Source organism: Artemia sp. Qi Xiang Cuo, chromosome 17 (genome assembly GCF_049724085.1).
Source record: "Artemia sp. Qi Xiang Cuo chromosome 17, ASM4972408v1, whole genome shotgun sequence".
NCBI lineage: Eukaryota > Metazoa > Arthropoda > Branchiopoda > Anostraca > Artemiidae > Artemia > Artemia sp. Qi Xiang Cuo.
The window spans coordinates 10690534-10708603 of NC_142810.1; the positions used below are offsets into that span (position 1 = coordinate 10690534).

The 18070-nt window shown below is 33.0% G+C and overlaps 1 protein-coding gene and 1 non-coding gene across 3 annotated transcripts in view; both read left to right on the forward strand.

Moving 5' to 3' along the window:
- LOC148941878 (VPS35 endosomal protein-sorting factor-like) overlaps positions 1 to 18070 on the forward strand; it is an 86344-nt gene that overhangs the window by 20148 nt on the left and 48126 nt on the right. For both annotated transcript variants that reach the window (XM_089102845.1, XM_089102844.1), the window contains exons 3-4: positions 7619 to 7768; positions 16580 to 16757. In XM_089102845.1, coding sequence (XP_088958971.1) covers positions 7619 to 7768; positions 16580 to 16757 — 328 coding nt within the window. The remainder of the gene's footprint in view (positions 1 to 7618; positions 7769 to 16579; positions 16758 to 18070) is intronic.
- Positions 11003 to 11076, forward strand: TRNAN-GUU (transfer RNA asparagine (anticodon GUU)). Its single transcript has one exon. It is a non-coding gene; the product is annotated as a tRNA-Asn (tRNA).

An 18070-nucleotide genomic window follows, 5' to 3' on the forward strand; every position in this document is an offset into this window, starting at 1 on the left:
TAATATAAGCTGCCCCAAATTTAACAGAAAAACAAATATAAAGGAAAAATAAATATTAAGAAACCATGAAGAAACCAAAACGAAGAGAATTTTCAGTTAGTAGAATTTTTTCCTATTGTCTAAAAATCATCATCGTTTTCATTATTTAATTATTTTACATATTTTTTTGTATTTTTCCGTATTTTTTCAAATTTCTTTAAGATTTAAATTCGATATAAATTAAAATTATAATATAGATGGATATATTATGATACGTGATATTAATATATGATATATAATAAAAAAGTATACTACTACATAAAGATAAATGTAACACTATGAAGGTGTGTCAATTAGAAATACAAGTTTAATTCAGTAAAAATATTATAAAATTCAAATACTACTACTAATACTATGAACAACTCACCGCATCACCAAGCCGCCTAAGACCAGCACAGCTACGCATGCTCCTCCTCCATCCTAATCTATTCAAAGCTTTCTTCTTTACATCGTCCCAGGAAGTTTCCATTTACCTTAAATCTTTCTCTACGACATCCCCCCACCCCAACCGCTGACAACCTGCTTTCCGTTTAGCCCTAGGTGGTTGGCCGGAAAGGGCAATCATTGGCAATCTGTTATCCTTATCTCCAGAACGTGTCCTAGCCATCTCAAACTTTCTTTCATTATAGCCCTAGAAAGCGGAATTGAACCACGTTGTCTGTACAACGTACTGTTTGGAATACAATCAGTAAGCCGGGTACCCAAAATAATCTATGGGCAAATTTCTCTGGAAAACATCTAGCAAATCTTCATCCACTTTTCGGAGCGCCCATGCTTCAGAGCCATATTTGACCACTATCATCCCTGATAAAATTCAAATATAAATATAAAATAAAAGGAAGGTAAGAAAATAAATGATAGAAGATGATAGAAATGATAAATGATAAAATGATAGAAATGATGGAAATAAGAAAATGAATGATAATGAACTTCGGAAGAAACATGAAACTAAAATGAATTTTTCTGGTTTTGTACTATAATGGATACATTTTTTTTTCTTAGAGTTAATCTTTTTTTCTGCAATGAACATGAAATATAGACTGCTTTATCAACAGTCTTTTTTATTAGTTTGACATTAAACAACTGCTTCAGTAACCATGATGCATTATTTAAACCTACAGAGGTTGTCTATCCTCTTTTAATTGGTTTGTTATATTACGTATCATAAAATATTTTATGTATTATGTTTATTCAATATTTGAAGTTTCTCACAATTGTTCTTTGTATTTTATTTTATTTTATTTTTTTTTTTGCACAGATTATAATACAGGTATAATTCCTTAATCATACCTGCATGCAACTTTAATCTTTTCTGATTTTTTTCAGATCACCCTCCCCAGGAATCTGTTCTGGTATCCCCCCCCCCTCTCTTTTTCTAAAATTATGGCAATATTAGTGAAAATAAAGACAACATTTGTAAGGAATACAATATAACTAAACTGATGTAAGCCAAAACCATGGAGTCTGTGCAAAAGGATGTTGCCTAAGCATAAATTCAACCTTTTTTTAGTGTCAGCTACGTCATCAAAAGATTGTCATAGTTATTAAATAATGTATATAATATTATACAACTATTATATTATCATAAATTTGCCACAAATGATCCTGTCACTATCATAAAAACTATGAAAATTTTGTTTATGCTGATTTTTTTGGATATTTTCCCGTTTTTAGTATGTAGGTTATATAGAATATCCACAATATCTCAGGAACGCCTTGGTAGATCCAGTTGAAACTTCAAAGGGGCTGCTGGGGCAAATTGCAACTGAAATTGTATTGTGGGAGGGGTGGAGGTAAATCTAAAGCCACTATCGGCCTATGTATCCTGGTCATCACAGTAGCATATCTAAAATGTCTTGGGAACGGATTGGCGGATGCAGATGAAGCTTTCAGATATTGCGGGGGGCAAGGGGACTTTAAATCAGTGTTGGGGGAAGGGAGGAGGGGCTGAAAATTTTATGTCCTCGGTCTGCTTAAGCCTTCTTGAGCTATCAACCGCTATAGAAGTTAGTTTCTATTCGTCTAAGAAGCATAGTAATTAAAACGGCGCTATGTGGTACCAGTTTAAAGAAAAAGTCTATCTGCAGTAGCTTAGGAATGGATGAAGTTGTCAAGTTGAAGCAGTGTTAGGGAGCCAAGCGCACCTCAAATTTTACTTGGGAGGGATGCTAAAATTCTTTGTTCCACTCCACCTAAACTTTACGCACTATAAGCCCCTTTGGGACCTGTAATGTGTCCATGGTTAAGTAGCAATGTAAATCAAAAGACACTATGTTGCCAGGCGATCAAACATGGTATCTTCAGTATCCTAGGAATGGCATTGGGGGTCAATTTGAAACTTTCAGGGAGTGTTTGAGGGGGTGGGGGCATAAATGGAACTTGAATACTGACTTCGGGAAAGGAGGCTGAGGAAAATATCTGAAGGTTTTGGTCCCTTATATATTTAAAATTCTTGCCACCTGGAGCCCCTGTGGGACTAGAATCCATTCATTGTGAAGTAGTGATGTAGACCGAAAGAAATAACATATACTCAGGTCATCAAAAGAGCATATCTGCACTATCTCAGGAACAGCTTGGGAGATCAATTTTGTATTCTCAGGGGTATGCGGGAAGGCCAGTTTGACGTGGATCTAAAATTGGGGGAGGGACAGGGGTAAGGCGAAATAAACTATATATCCAGGCTATCAAAATGGCATATCTACAACATCTCGGGAAGCACTTTTGTGTATTGAGCTGAAACTTTTGGAGTGTTGGAGGGCAAAGGGTCTTCATTTTGTTGGAAGGAATAGATTTGGAGGCAACCAATATGTATTCAGATCTGCATAGAAGTTTTTGGACTGTTAGTGCCAGTGGAATTTGAAGCCTATCGATGGTGAAGTAGTGAAGAAAATCAAAAGATAGTATATTCACCCAGGCTATCAAAACAGTGTATCTTTCTATCTCGAGAACGATTAGGAGGATCGAGTTATAAATTTTATGGAGGATTTGGAGAGGGCAAAGGGCCTCCAAATATTATGCTTTAGGAATATTTATAAGAGTACCAAAACATTTTTGTCTCCAGAAAAATTGATTGTCTGGAAAAAGACTGGCAACTTTTTCTGAAGAATTTGAAACTAATTCTTTGTAGCTTCTGGAGAAATGAGACCTTTATTCATCATAAAAATTGAACAAAGTAGTTTCACCCAAAAATAGGCATAAACCTGTGTTTTTTATCATCTAGGACTTATAACACTTTTGTTCCCCCACCCCACTTCAGTTCGAGTGTTTTTGATAATTTCAAACTAAAAGATTCAGGAAGCTCAAAACAGGGCCCTAAATTTTGTCTCTCTCATCGGCTTGAAAATGACACTCAAAAGTTTCTTGGCGTTGTGGACCCTCCATGCCGAAATAAAGTTAAAACTAATTTTAGTTGTATGTGTTCGGGACGCTCAAAAATGCGCACAATTTTTTCTTTTATCTCTGATAGGCAGCTAGCCTATAGGCTGTCTGTCGAACTAATTAGAAATAAAAGTATTCTGAAGAGTGGTAGTATCGATATGTGGCACCCAAAACGTGGCCAACAAGTTTAGTTTTTTAAGATTGCCTCTGACTTGCAGGTTATGTAGATAGAGACATGGGGACGTAAATAAAGACAAAAGCAATGGAAGAAAATTATGTGACATCCTTAATTCAGGATATCCCTAAAATAGGGCTAATTAAGCCCTATGAAGGGCTTCATGACGCCCTAAATAGATTCAAGTTTGCTTTGTCTCCTGTCGGGTACAACTTATTGAGCATATATGTTCAGCAAAAGGAGGCTAGGAAGAAACAAAAAGGTTACATCGGATTCATGATACCCCAAAACAAGCTAAGCATAGTCTTCTCTATTCAATGTTAAACCTTCCCTAGATAGACTGAATGAAAGGGACCTTAACGAGAACAATACGTTTGGAATATCGATTGTTGCCTCCTTTTTTAGCTTTTTTTTCCTTTTACATTTTTGCCTCCTTTTCTACTTTTTTTTTCATTTTACATTTTTGACTCCTTTTCTACCTTTTTTTTACTTTTACATTTTTGCCTACTTTTTTACCTTTTTTTCCTTTTAAATTTTTGCCTACTTTTTTACCTTTTTTTTTCCTTTTAAATTTTTGCCTCCTTTTTACCTTTTTTTCCTTTTAAATTTTTGCCTCCTTTTTTAACTTTTTTTTACATTTTTGCCTCCTTTTTTACCTTTTTTTCATTTTACATTTTTGCCTCCTTTTTACCTTTTTTTCCTTTTACATTTTTGCCTCCTTTTTAACCTTTTTTACTTTTACATTTTTGCCTCCTTTATCACCTTTTTTCCTTTTACATTTTTGCTTCCTTTTTTACCTTTGTTTCTTTTTACATTTTTGCCTCATTTTTTACCTTTTTCATTTTACATTTTTGCCTCCTTTTTACCTTTTTTTCCTTTTACATTTTGCCTTCTTTTTTACTTATTTTTCATTTTACATTGTTGCCCCCTTTTTACCTTTTTTCCTTTTACATTTTTGCTTCCTTTTTTTTCCGATTTACATTAGAATTCCAGGCCATTTAGACACAATTGAAATTTCAGGACCAAGAGAATATCAATTGAGGCAAAAAATAAGGGAAAAGATCTGGGGCTATTGATTCGCGTCGTCCATTTTGTTTAAGACAGCAAAGCAGACCCATTTTTAATAAGTGACCTTGAAATACAATTTATTTGTATTTCATTTCATATAGGTTATTGTAAATAACCTATAAATAGGTTATTTCAATAAATGTTGTGTTAGGATACATGTATATTCGAGGTATATATGAGGTGTATATATGTATATATATACACCTTGTATATGTATATATATATACACCATGTATATATAAGGTGTCTACAGGATGGGACCAGGAGGGTTTCAGCCCTCCTGGAATATATTGTTTTAATATGTATACATACATATACATATATGTATATATACAAAAAATATATTGTATATATATATATATATATATATATATATATATATATATATATATATATATATATATATATATATATATATATATATATATATATATATATATGTATGTATTATACACCATGTATATATAAGGTGTCTACAGGATGGGAACAGGAGGGTTTCAGCCCTCCTGGAATATATTGTTTTAATATGTGTGTATACATATACATATATGTATATATACAATAAATATAATGTATATACATATATGTATATATATACACCATGTATATATAAGGTGTCTACAGGATGGGGCCAGGAGGGTTTTAGCCCTCCTGGGATATATTTTTTTAATAAATATATTATTGAAAAAAAATTAAAAAAATTATAAAAATATTATTATTAAAAAATTGTATTATTAAAAAAATTATAGTAATTTTAGTATTAAAATTACTTTTATAATATTGAAAAGCAATATTATAGTAATACTTCTTTAAATAGGGATTTGGGGTAATATTCCCTTAATGCCTTATATACAAATTTAATTAGAAATGATTTGACTAATTATATTAAAAAAAAATAGTAAACAATTCTACTCAACCTGTTACAGATAGACCTTCTAGGCTGGCTGCCAAAAAGGCTAGATTAGCTTTAAGAGCTTGTCTGTAAGTGTTTCTTATTCCATTTTAATGAACTGTTTTTTTTTTTGTTTTTTTTTTTCTTCGCTTGATGTACCCTGGTTGAACTTCCTTGAAGTAATGGTGCTAGGGCTGTTTTGAAAATTTTTGTTTAGTTTTAACAATTGAATTTTAATTCAAGTTTTTTTTATATTGTTTTTTTCGTCATTTGTTTTGCTGGGGACAGCCCTTGGATATAGGGTCGAAATATTCATTTCGGATTATAGGATTGAAATTCAATCCTAAAGTCAAACTATTATTAAAAAAATTTTAAACTACTGCTGATTGAAAATTTTGACTGGATATTGAAATTTTGCCCAGCATTTTAAATTCTTACACTGAAAAAAAACTGAAAAAAAACTTGTCAAATATTCCTGATAGAAACTAATAATGAAACTATTTCAATTAAAAATGCGATTAGATTAGAATAAGGATTTTCCAAAAAAAAAATTTTTTAAAGAAAAGTAAAGAGCCATATTAAAACCTAAGACGATCAGAAAAAAACAGCAGAAAATCAAATGTCCCACAAGTGAAATCCAAGAAAACGAGTTTGGAGCATTGAAATGTTATGAGAGTGCTAAAGATAACTAAAAATAACTAGGTGCAATAGGGGCCAGACAGAGAAAAAAGGAGAAGAGAAAAAAGAGGAAAAAGAAAAAGGTATAAAGATTGTGAAACTCCTGTACAGTGTTTACTACAAAAAATTACCAAAATATTCATAGTCGATGTAACGAAAAATAAAATAGCCCATATATTGTCATTCAAAATTGTTAAATATTTTTTGTTGTCACATACTGTCACACATTTCATTCATACGCATTCGAAATGCCTATTGTTATATCACAAAGGACACGCCATCTATTTATAGGGTTTGGGAGAGCGTAGCAGCACTCTTATTTTGAAACTTGATTAGCTTTGTGATATCATTTTCTGTTCTGTTCTTGTTTGTGTTATGGCAAATAAAAACCACAATACAAACTGTTCTCAATAATTTGAAAATGACGCCCTAGCCTTTAGGTGGGCAGGGGGGGGGGTATCCCTACTCCTGTTTGAGGTGATTTCTATTAATTTTAAATTTGTCTATATTATTGATTTCGAGCTTCTGTTCTTTTAGATTTCATTTATTAGTCTGACATAGTATGTGTTATTTTTATGTTTCATCTGATTTTAATTTCTAATCGTTTGAGGTTTCCTTTATTAATTAATAATTGTTTCTGTTTATTTAAGTTTTGAATCATTAAATGAGTAGAATTGAAGAAAATAGTAACAAAAAAAGATTTGAAGAGAATGAGTGGAATGGACTCGTAACATTTATACAAGAATTTGAAAGAGGTGATAAGGTGAAATCCAAAGATTTTTTTCAGCTCATGTTTCTTCCGTGTCAAAAAATAAACAAATCTCACGGTATTTTCTTAAGTTCTAAGTTCACAATGTTTTCTTGAGTTCTTTGATTTTTACGTTCATTATTTAAACATACAGTTTTATTGTTGCTGGTTTTTGATGTTTATCCTTATGTTTAAGTATACATATTTTTATACTTTATACTTGTATTTATATTTACATTATAAGTATATTACTTGATACTTATATATACTTATACTTCTTTTATGTTTCTATTTTATACTTTATTTTTATGCTTATTTTATACTTTGTTTTAAGTATATTTTTAGTATATACTTATGTTTAAGTATACTTATTTTAGTATTTTACACTTGTATTAACATTATAAATACATTAATTTATACTTATATATACTTATACTTCTATTATACTTATATACTTTATTTTTATACTTATATTATGATTTGTTTTAAGTATACCTATTTTTATACTTTATACTTGTATTTTTTTTATACTTATATTTATACTTTGTTTTAAGTACTTTAAGCATATTTTTAAGTATATTTATTTTTAAGTATGTCAGTTTTTTCTCGAATTTGAATAACTATTGTTTTACTTTTGCAGCACTGGTCATCAGAAAGAGAACTTTGTGTCGCAAGGGGCTTCAGAAACGTCGAAGAATTGGCTTTGCAAAATCTCCCAAATTCCGGATCTTGTATGCAAACTTTATGTTGAGATTGCTCTCATAAGAGTGCATAGCTTTGCAAAAATTGAGTAAGTCATTGTTTTAATTTAACATAGAAAGTTCTAACATACATACTTGCAGATAGTGCCGAGGATTGAGTAAACTCTTCCAAATTTAGTCATAAATACCTTCCCAGGGAATATTGTAAAATCATCATGGTTGCAGCGTCCTCTGTAACCTAGTTAAGAACGAGTTGCAGCCCATAGTAACCGAAAATTTAAAAACGTATTTTGAAGAAAAGAATTGTCAAGTGAGAAAGAATCGACATATGAAACCGATTCAGGATTGGTAACTATAATTTCGATTAATCGTTAAAGGTAAAAAGGTAAAAACATAAGAGGTGAAATCGGTATAATTAATCGTAAAACGTAAATCGTAAAATCGTAATTTCGATTAAATTGTAATTAATCGTAAAATCAGTAAAAGTTTATTGCTCAAATAAATTTACGGAAACTTCCAAAAATAGCCTGAAACCCCTCGAACATGATGTCAAGGCCCCAACCCCTGAGGGGGTTGGCCCCAACCATATCTTGGATATGCCTGGAAATGATTAAAACCCGAAAAGAAATTAAATACAAGAAAATTAGTTCTATCCATTGAAAGTAAGGAGCGACATTAGAACTTGAAACGATCAGAAATAATTCTTTGTATGAGGGGAGCTGCCCAATTCTCAACCCCCACTCTTTACGCTAAAGTTTTATAATACTTGAAAATACTCCAATTCAAGGGACTTTGTGTTGAATCAGTCGTTTGTTAAGAATTAGGACGAAAAAATATTAACATAAGGTGTGGGGGGTCTAGGAGTGGAGAGCCCTCTTCATAAACAGAATAATCCGGGTTCATTTGAAGTTTTAACGTCCTTTCTTACTTTCGTTTGAAAAATACTTGTTGTTGTTTGGAGCTAGCGATGGCACAAATGTTAATATTATCCGAGTTTTACCTGTTAGCAACTGTAGTGCATGTCTGGATTTCTGGATGTGGAAATCAACAACTATTATACTTTGTTTAAAGTAATATACAAAAATATGAGAAAAAACGTTAATTCTTCTAAGTATTTAGGGCAATGAGACATTTTTTTAAAATGAAAAATCTGCAGAAAATATGAGATCTCATGGGAAAAAATGAGAAGTCGAAGCCCTGTTTTAACTGTGAGTGCGAAAACGCCATCTATATCATAATGAAGAGGAAATAGTTTGATTTTAGACTTGAGTGCCAAAGCCCATTTTGAGTCTTTGAAAACTCGAATCTTTGAGTTTTGAACAAATTTGGACTATATATTTATATATTAGGGGTGTAGGGGTGTTGGTAAAGCATAACATGTATTAAATACGTAATCTAACCTAACCTAGCTGCCTTTATTCCCCCTAAACCCATAAAAACTAAAGCTTAAATCTTTGTCAAGGACTGAGCAGTATCTCATTATCTATTTACTTATTTATTTTATTCAATAAAGGAGGAAGCCATAGGCTTATCGCAAAACAAACACAAGAAATGACAGCTCAAACAGCAACACTGCAAAACACAAAACAAAAAATAGAACAAAAAATATTCATCAGAAAAAGAACAACTATACAACAACTAAATATCCCATTTAGTTGTATAATATTGCTGCATAATATCCCGCTATGGAGCGGAAACCTGTTTATCAATACCGTCTTTGAGATTTCAATGCGGTCTTTCTTTCGTATGTCCTGTATTTGAGAAGAGTATCAAACTTTTACCTTAATTTTGGGTTTCAATCTCGTTTTCGTTGGCTCTATTTTTTTTTTTAAATTCTTTTATTTCAGTAGAATTTTAAGGCATATCATGTTTTTTTTTCTAAATTCAAGAAACATCTTTAAAATTTATTAATTTATTAATTTAATAATTAATTTATATTAATTAATTAATATTTATATTAATTTTTATAATTAATTTTATTAATTTAATTTAATATATTAATTTAAAGATGTAAAAATCTTTAAAAATCTATTAATCAGGGCTCAGCGAAGGTATAAGGCTCAAAGCACTTTTTCTGTGCCTCATTTGAGTTATTTCTCACGATTTCACTTTTATAGCATAAAGATTATAAAAGGTTTTCAAATTCAGTGTCCTTTGAAGGGGGATGGAGTGAAGGTGGGTTCTTCAAAATACCTGCGGGGGATCGTTAATGCTCTGGACCCATTGACGAGCGTTTTATTCACCCAACTCATCTATTCTCCAAGATCAATAAAAGCCTCTAATCTAGGATTAAAATTGGTACTAGTGCCTTAGATGGTCACTTTTATATACTATACAAGGAAACCAGTCATGCAATGACAGACGAAACCCGCCAGAGACCGGTTATTTTCAAAGAGATGCTATTAAAGGGCTAGGCACACGTAGCTGATTTCAGGAACCGATTTCAGCAAGGGTGTATTCCATGTCGAGTGATTATAACTAATGATGGTAAGAGGCGGGGCTTAGTGACGTTTTTTGATGATTAATTATCATTAATTACGTTCTAGACAAGGAATGTACCAAGGCTTTAGAGGTTTAGGCTTGTAATTAATCGTATTTAATGATTATCATAAATTAATCGTAATTAATGATGATTAATCACCGAAAAACGTCACTAAGCCCCGCCTCTTAACATCATTAATTATATTCGCCCGACGTGGAATACACCCTTGCTGAAATCGGTTCCCGAAATCAGCTACGTGTGCCTAGCCCTTAAGACATGGAATGCAGAGTAGTTTTCATTGCGTTTACGATATTTAAATTGTTGTTTTTTGGGGTTTAGGTGGAGGGGTACCTAGGTTAGGTTACGTATTTAATATATGCTATGCTTAACCCCCCCCCTCCTAATGTGCAAATATATAGCCCAAATTTGTTTATAAACTATTGCATATTCATCCTTTTTTATTTTATTTCATTAGCATTAACCAAACTTGACTTTTTAGAAGTGACCATCTAATGCACCTGTACCTTAAAATTTTCGAAAAAATGATTAGTAGGCAGTGGCGATTCTAGTGATGGGCATGGGGGCAGCTGAGTGTCCTCCGCAGTTTTTTTACATTAAATCCTTTTATTTAACGTATTTACACTCCTATGGTATACCCCCCCAGATTATGAGCCCTAAAGCTGCTACTGTTAGTAAGCTATATTTGGAAAGAGCATCAAAAGATGCGTCCAGTGGTGTGTTCAAATTCTACCTAGATGAGTAATGGCAAAGAGTTAAAATTGATCAAGGATTACGTAATTAGATAATAAACATACATTTTTTGGAATATTTGTTTAGCAAGGCCTCCGTGGCGCAATCGGCTAGCGCGTTCGGCTGTTAACCGAAAGGTTGGTGGTTCGAGCCCACCCGGGGGCGTTATTTTTTAGATTGCTAACCTCTTGTAGAATAAAAAAGAAATTGGAAGTTTGAAGTCTAGCAGAGAATAAAAATTAATTTTTAGGTTTCTATTTTTAATTTTACGGTAGAAATTATTGATTATATTTAGTAGGACAATATGTTATGGTTGTAACAACAAGCTTGTACGACAAGCTTTTTAGCTTACCGTTATGTGGATTAATAAAAAAACAACAAAAAAAAACAATAGCTGCAGCCTAGTAAAGAGCGAAACAAAGTTCATTGTAGTCGAAACTAAAAATACAGGTTAATGAAAAAAATAACTGTCCCATGACAAATATTTTTCACGTAACACTTCTTCAGAATTATGATTTTTATTCAGATTTACGAGGACAGTAATTTTTAAATACAAAACAAAGTTTTGAGAGTTTGAAAAAGAGCATGAAACCCTACACAAATTGAAAACTGCCATTGTCGAAAACTCTTCACTGGAGGTGTGCAGTCCCCCACTTTGGACAACAAGGAAAATCAAATTTTTGCGCAGATGTTGCTGATATGTCTTCTTTTTTTCTCTTTTTTTCCCGTGGGGGGTGATATTGTCGAACCAATGGCTATAATGCACCGAAAGAGGGTCATTTGGACAGAAATTAAAATATCAGAAAGTGCTCTTTTTAAGTGATGAAAGAAATTGGGCTACAGCAAAACGGTGTTTTCTGTTATTTTCTGCTGCAAAACGTCAATTTTTTGCTAAGATATGGCTGTTGTGTCGAATGCTGTACTGCAAAACATCAATTTTGGCTGGGCTAAATGTGGGGAGACTCAATTTTTGGGATAGCTAATCGGTTTTTCATGGTAAAAAAAAAAGCCTAATCTGAAGGTTTAATGACGCATTTTTTAATTTTTTAAGCCGAAAAATACCCCACCCCCTTGAATTTTATCCTGGATACAGCCCTGTTGGTACCATACATATTTAGCTGATTTTTGCTGTTTTCTCGTCCGTATTATTTTTTTTTTTAACTTGGCCTCCGCATAATCGCATAATCGGCATAATGCAAAAACGGCATAATCGCAAAGGGATTTTTTTTTTTTCACTAAAAATTGAACGCAAAATTTTCTAATTTAAACTGACAATTTTCACCAGTTTAAATAGATTTTATTTTCACTTTCCTTGGCACTTTAATGCTGACAACCAGGGAAAGGCTACTTTAAAATTAATTTCACAAAATACAGAAACTATTCAGACAATAAATTTAGTTAATAAATTTAATATATAAATTTAGGCAATAAATATAACAATAAATTTAGGCGAATAAAGTCCACTCCTGTCAAACGAAAAAAATATTTAATTATAGATTCAATGAAGAAACCACTGGAGTCAATAAGATGCTTCAGGGTAACTAAAATAACTAACCTAAGAACTAACCATGAGGGAATTAAACGAGAATACACACGGTTTATGAGGTCACGAATAGTTATTAAAATGTTTCGATAAAAAATTGCTTTTGGGTCATATAAAAGCGTTTGGTTAATAGATGTGAACTGAAAATAGTTTTTACTTAACTGCCTCTGATCAGTGGCGGATCCAGGATCTTTTTTTTTTGGGGGGGGGGAGCGCAAAATAGGTTGATCTGATAAACCTGCATTAGGAGCAAGTTTAATTAACGCGAACTTGCGCTAATTAAGTAAACTAAACTACTTTAGACTACGTTAGGGTGGGGGCCTCCCTCGCCCTCCCCTGGATCCACCACTGCCTCTGATTGGGTGCTGAAACAGACAATACCCTTTTCCATTGCCAAAGAATGCTGATCTTTTCTCGTTCATACATATCGAGAGCCAGAACTTGGAACCTGAAGAGTCGAGTGACTCGTCTTTGAAAGTTGATTTGTTGCAATTCATAGATGGCAGACGAAAAGACATAACATATATATTACAGTATCCATCAGTGTTAAAGATTTTTAGAAGTATAACATATGTTATACTTATGTTATAAGAATAACATATCATATAATGTTGGAAACAATTCCAACTTATTAATTACAATAACATATAATTCCATGGAATTTCCCACGATTTCCAGGGAAAACACGATTTCCCTGGAAATCGTATTTTATCATGGTACTATGACTGTTGTTTCTCCCTCCCTTTTTACCCTACAATTTGGGCTTTCTATTTATAGCTTTTTTGCGCTAAGTAGTATCCTGTATTTTCAAAACAAAAGTATTAATTGTCCTGGTGTCATTATTTAGTTTATTCTCTTTCAATTCTGCTCTGCGAGTTTTAATTCTTTGTGACATTTTTGACAACTTTTTTTTACATTTTTTTTTTTTTTTTTTTTTACTGAACAGTCCTGTTATGTTTTTTTATTTTTTTCTCCTTTGTTGTGTATATTGACTCTTAAGTGTGAATGTGCCCTATTTGGCTTGTGATAGTTATTTCCAGAGATACAAAAATCTTATCTTTTTCTTTTTTCCTTTGGAGTGATGGTAGGGAACGTAGATGATCGAGGATTCATTTGAAGGGAAATTAAACAGCTCTTGCCCCTCTTCTAAGTCAAGAGAGAGAAGTGCCATTTTCTGTCATAAAGCAGAATTTTGGCCAAGTTGGGCCAAAATTCCAGCGAGTGACAATTGTACGGTGACCAGATAATCGAAAACTGTTTAAAAGTTGTATATAAAATGCACCACTCTACCCCTCCCCCCAAAATATTAAGTTTTTCTTATAATTCTTCCTCCTGCACGCGCTTCAGGTAATACTCCTCAACCCGTGCTCCATTTTTCTGAAATATGTGCCTCAATAAATAACAATTTGAATGGGGATAAATCCTTTTATTAGACAGTGAAAATAAAATATAAAAAAAACAGCAAAAAATATACTGGATATTTCAATCACATATACAGTGGTCAAAATATCCAATAGAATTTTTGATTGTTTTTTTTTTACTGTCTAACAAAAGGATTTATCCCTATTCTAACTCTTATTTATCGTCATGGAAAGGCAGTGCGGTCTTCGAAATTACCTAATATGTACCTCCACCCCTCGCCCCAAAAGGATACTGAACTTCGAATCTCAAGTTAATGTTCTATTTATTTCATTAAATTAATATTTACATGGACAATATCCGAAAGGGTTTGATGGCCTTTTTTGGGAAAACAACTTATAATAACTAATGAATAATAGTACTATATGCATCCACACACCTGAAAATGAATAAGTAAGGAATAAGAAATCAACTCACCGACAGTTCACACGAATACGGGGAAATCTCCATCATCGTGGAGATGATGGAAATATCTCCACATCATCCTCTTGTCTCCCAGTCCTCATACTCTCTCCAAATCCCCCCGCCCCTCCAGTTGAGAATCAAAATCACCGACTCTTAACCAACTAGACAAACTCTGTGTTTTCCTATATTTTCTCGAGTTTCGCCATTTTTATTAACACATGTGAACATGCTTGGGAGGGGGAGGGGGGGTTATAAGACGGCAGAAGCTTATAAAGAGATAACCAAGAAACAACCACAGCATTTGATTCGGCGCTTGATGCTGTGTTTGAACATAAATATATTATCTGTCGTAAAAATTGAAATTGAAATCTTAAAAAAAACTCTAATAAAAGGAGTAAAAAAAAGTCGCTCGTTCAAATAAATTTATTTAAAGTCGCACAGAGTAAATAAATTAGTTTTTCGTGCAAACTCGCCTATTATTTTGAATAATAAGTGTTGAGCTAGGTGATTATAACTTTAAGAAGTTCTGGGTTTGATATATGTTCTAATTCCAAAGTTTTGATCACCGAATTTTTGGGGGCTAAGGATGGGGGTATATTTGGTATGATTTTGGTCTGATTAGCATGATTTTGATTGGGGGGGGGGGGGTTGATTCTATATACAGCTTTTAAATAGTAGAGAAAAGTTCTATTATTTTCTTCAAAATTCAGAACCAAGTTTGTTTAAGAAGTTTTTGTCTAAATTAGGGACAGATACAGTACGTACGGGGACTGAAAGATTTTTTTTTCTTTTTGCTCTTTTTATACAGTATATCTGTTTTTTGCCGCTTCGACAAATCTGTTTTCCCCCATTTGTATGAAATAAGGGGGGGGGGGCAAAGTTGGAGCCAATTATCCCAAATCAAGTGAAAATGACTGACAACTGAAAAATGACCCATATAGTACCATAAAGGCAAATATATACTAAAGAAAACTGGCCCGTTCCTGTGAATGCTTGAATTGTGCAAGCTTATTTTAGTTTTGACAAGATTTTTGAAGAAATTGAATTTCAGCTGGAGAGAGGCTAACTGGGGTCTGGGGGGCAGTTACCAACCTCCTCCCATGGGAAATTACGCCACTGTTTTTTAATGCTGCATACTAAGTAAGTGAACCTTGTGTTGCATAAAATCACAGTGAAATTGAAGCAGGTTATGTTATGACTAAATGAACTTCTATCACTTCCGAGTCCTTCCATTATTTCTGAATTTCCATGGCTTTTCAAAGATGAGATTTTTTTTCGCTATCAGGAGTTCCAAAGGACTGAATTCATGTTTCGGGGTCAAGAAACCAAAATAGGACAAGAACATCAAACAAATTTAAAAACAATAGTATTTTGAAATACAATTTTAATTAAATTAAAACATTTAATTAAAACATAGTATTTCGATATGACTAAAGAATACGAAATTAACTTGACAGAATGGGGATAATCCACTCGGGATTCTAATCTATATGACAAAGTTGCAAATATTTCATGGGAAATTTTCAGAAAGGTATAACATAAAGTTACATTTAGTGTCCCTTTTTAATAGAGATTCCACGTTGACTTAATCCCACGTCACCGCCTAAGTTTGACAACATCTCAAAAGGGTGAAACGGAAGGTTTAAAAGATATACCAATGTGCAAGGTTGCCACCTCTAGTGACTAACACTTTTTCTAGTGATTTTTTATATTTCCTAAAGGAAATATCACCAAATCAGCACATAAATCACTAGATTATTTAAGAAAACCATGAATACATCATTAAAATCTTGGGTACTATCTCATTAAGCGGGTCTCTCGGGTTAATCACTGTAGAGTAGGCAAAAACCCGTTTTTGACGTCTTAACTGTTATAGAGTGGGCAATGATAGCAAGGTTTTCATTGCGTATACAATGTTAAACTGGTCAGGCTACCTAGGTCAGGTTACCTAGGTCAGGTTACGTATTTAATATATGCAATGCTTTACCCCCTCCCCCTACCTAATTTGCAAATATATAGCCCAAATTTTTTCATAACCTATTACATATTCATCCTATTTTGCTTTATTTCATTAGCATTAACCAAACTTGACTTTTTAGAGAGGCCCGAATAATGGGATAGTACCCAATCTTGTGTTTTTTTCTTCGGGTGGCAACCTTGCCAGTGTGCATTGATAAGAAAGTACGTTCGTGTGGTCATATTCGTTCTGCATTGCTTCTTCCCTGGAAACCCCGATTTTACTTTTATTTACTGGGTGCGCACACTTAGTGACATTGTTTAGTAACTTCTTTTTTTTTGCAGAAAACCTGAGCAAACTCTTGCTAGAATATTTCTTTGCATTTGTGAAATCACTGATCCAGTTATATACTTATACATGCTGGCATATCTATTGAAGTCAGTGAACAATCACATGCATGGGAAAGTATGTTCTTCATGGTATGAAGATGTTTGGCAAACGACGCTGCTAAATGTATCCGAGGTTTGATTCTATTTATTTTATTTTATTTATATATTATATTCATTTATTTTAGATATATTCATTTATTTTATTCTATATATATTCATTTATTTTATTTAGAGTCAATTTTACGAGAGTAAGATTCATCATTATGAGCTGAGCTGTCCTTTTCGGTCAACCGTCTAGGTCTGAACGGAAAACAGGTCTTCCGCGGTTGGGGTAGGAGGATGTTGTAAACAAAAGATTTAAGGGAAATAGGAACTTCCTGGGAGGGTAGAATAGGTATGGAATAGAATAAGGCTTTATTTTTAAACTTTTCACAAGTGATAAATCGCCGAATATAAGTTCGTGTCACAAAAAAAAGAACAGAAAACGTGGACTAAGTACTCACATAGGACTATAGGTCACTTCAATAGGGAGGCTTTGAATAGATTAGGATGGAGAAGGAGCGTGCGTAGCTGTATTGGCCTCAAGTGACTTGGTGCTGCGGTGAGTTCTCAGAAGTAGCAGTAGTAGTAGGCTATTATGAGCTGATATCAAAATTTTCTTGGGTTTCCTGTTTTCTGTTTCTCTTTTCTTTCGTTTTTTATCTTCTTTTTTTTACTTTTGAGGGTTCTAATATGTTAATATATGTTTGCAAATAATTTGCCTTCACAAACATTAAACATTGAATCAGCTATTCGGTGTTAAATCAAAGTAAAAACTGTGTTTAATATTTTCTCCATCTATCAAATATCAATGAAAGGAGTTGCTGGCAAGGCAAAAATAAAGAAAAAGAGATAATTCAATAGTTTTTAAATAATATGCCTCTTTCGTGTGTTGAGGTTGTTGGCTAGATATTCTCTAGTCTAGTGATTTTTCTAGGGATATTTTTCGTCAGCCTGTGGCAACACTGCTTAAGCCCTTTCCCAACCATATTTGAAATTTTGAAATACTGTAATACTTGATGCAAGACGGAATAAAACCATTTTTTATTTAATAGAGATAAAGATGTATTAAAATAAAGTGAACTTGCCATTAATGTCACACATACACACACACACACAAAAAAACACAGCAAAAAAAGATCAGAGAATGTAAGATAATTCTGAAATAGGTTAGTTGTTGACAAAACGTTTTTTCTATGAAGTGAAGTTTCACCAAATACGTTATTTGTACTTGGTATCCCGCAGTAACAGTTTTTGGTATCGTGTGGACATCGCCAGCCTGCAATGATCACTGTATCAATTAGTCAGCTCTATTAGAACAACCCAGCTGTTGTCTAACCATTCCCCCCCCCCCAAAAAAAAAACAATAGGTCTCAGCCTTGAACATTACAGCTATGAGCGTAAATT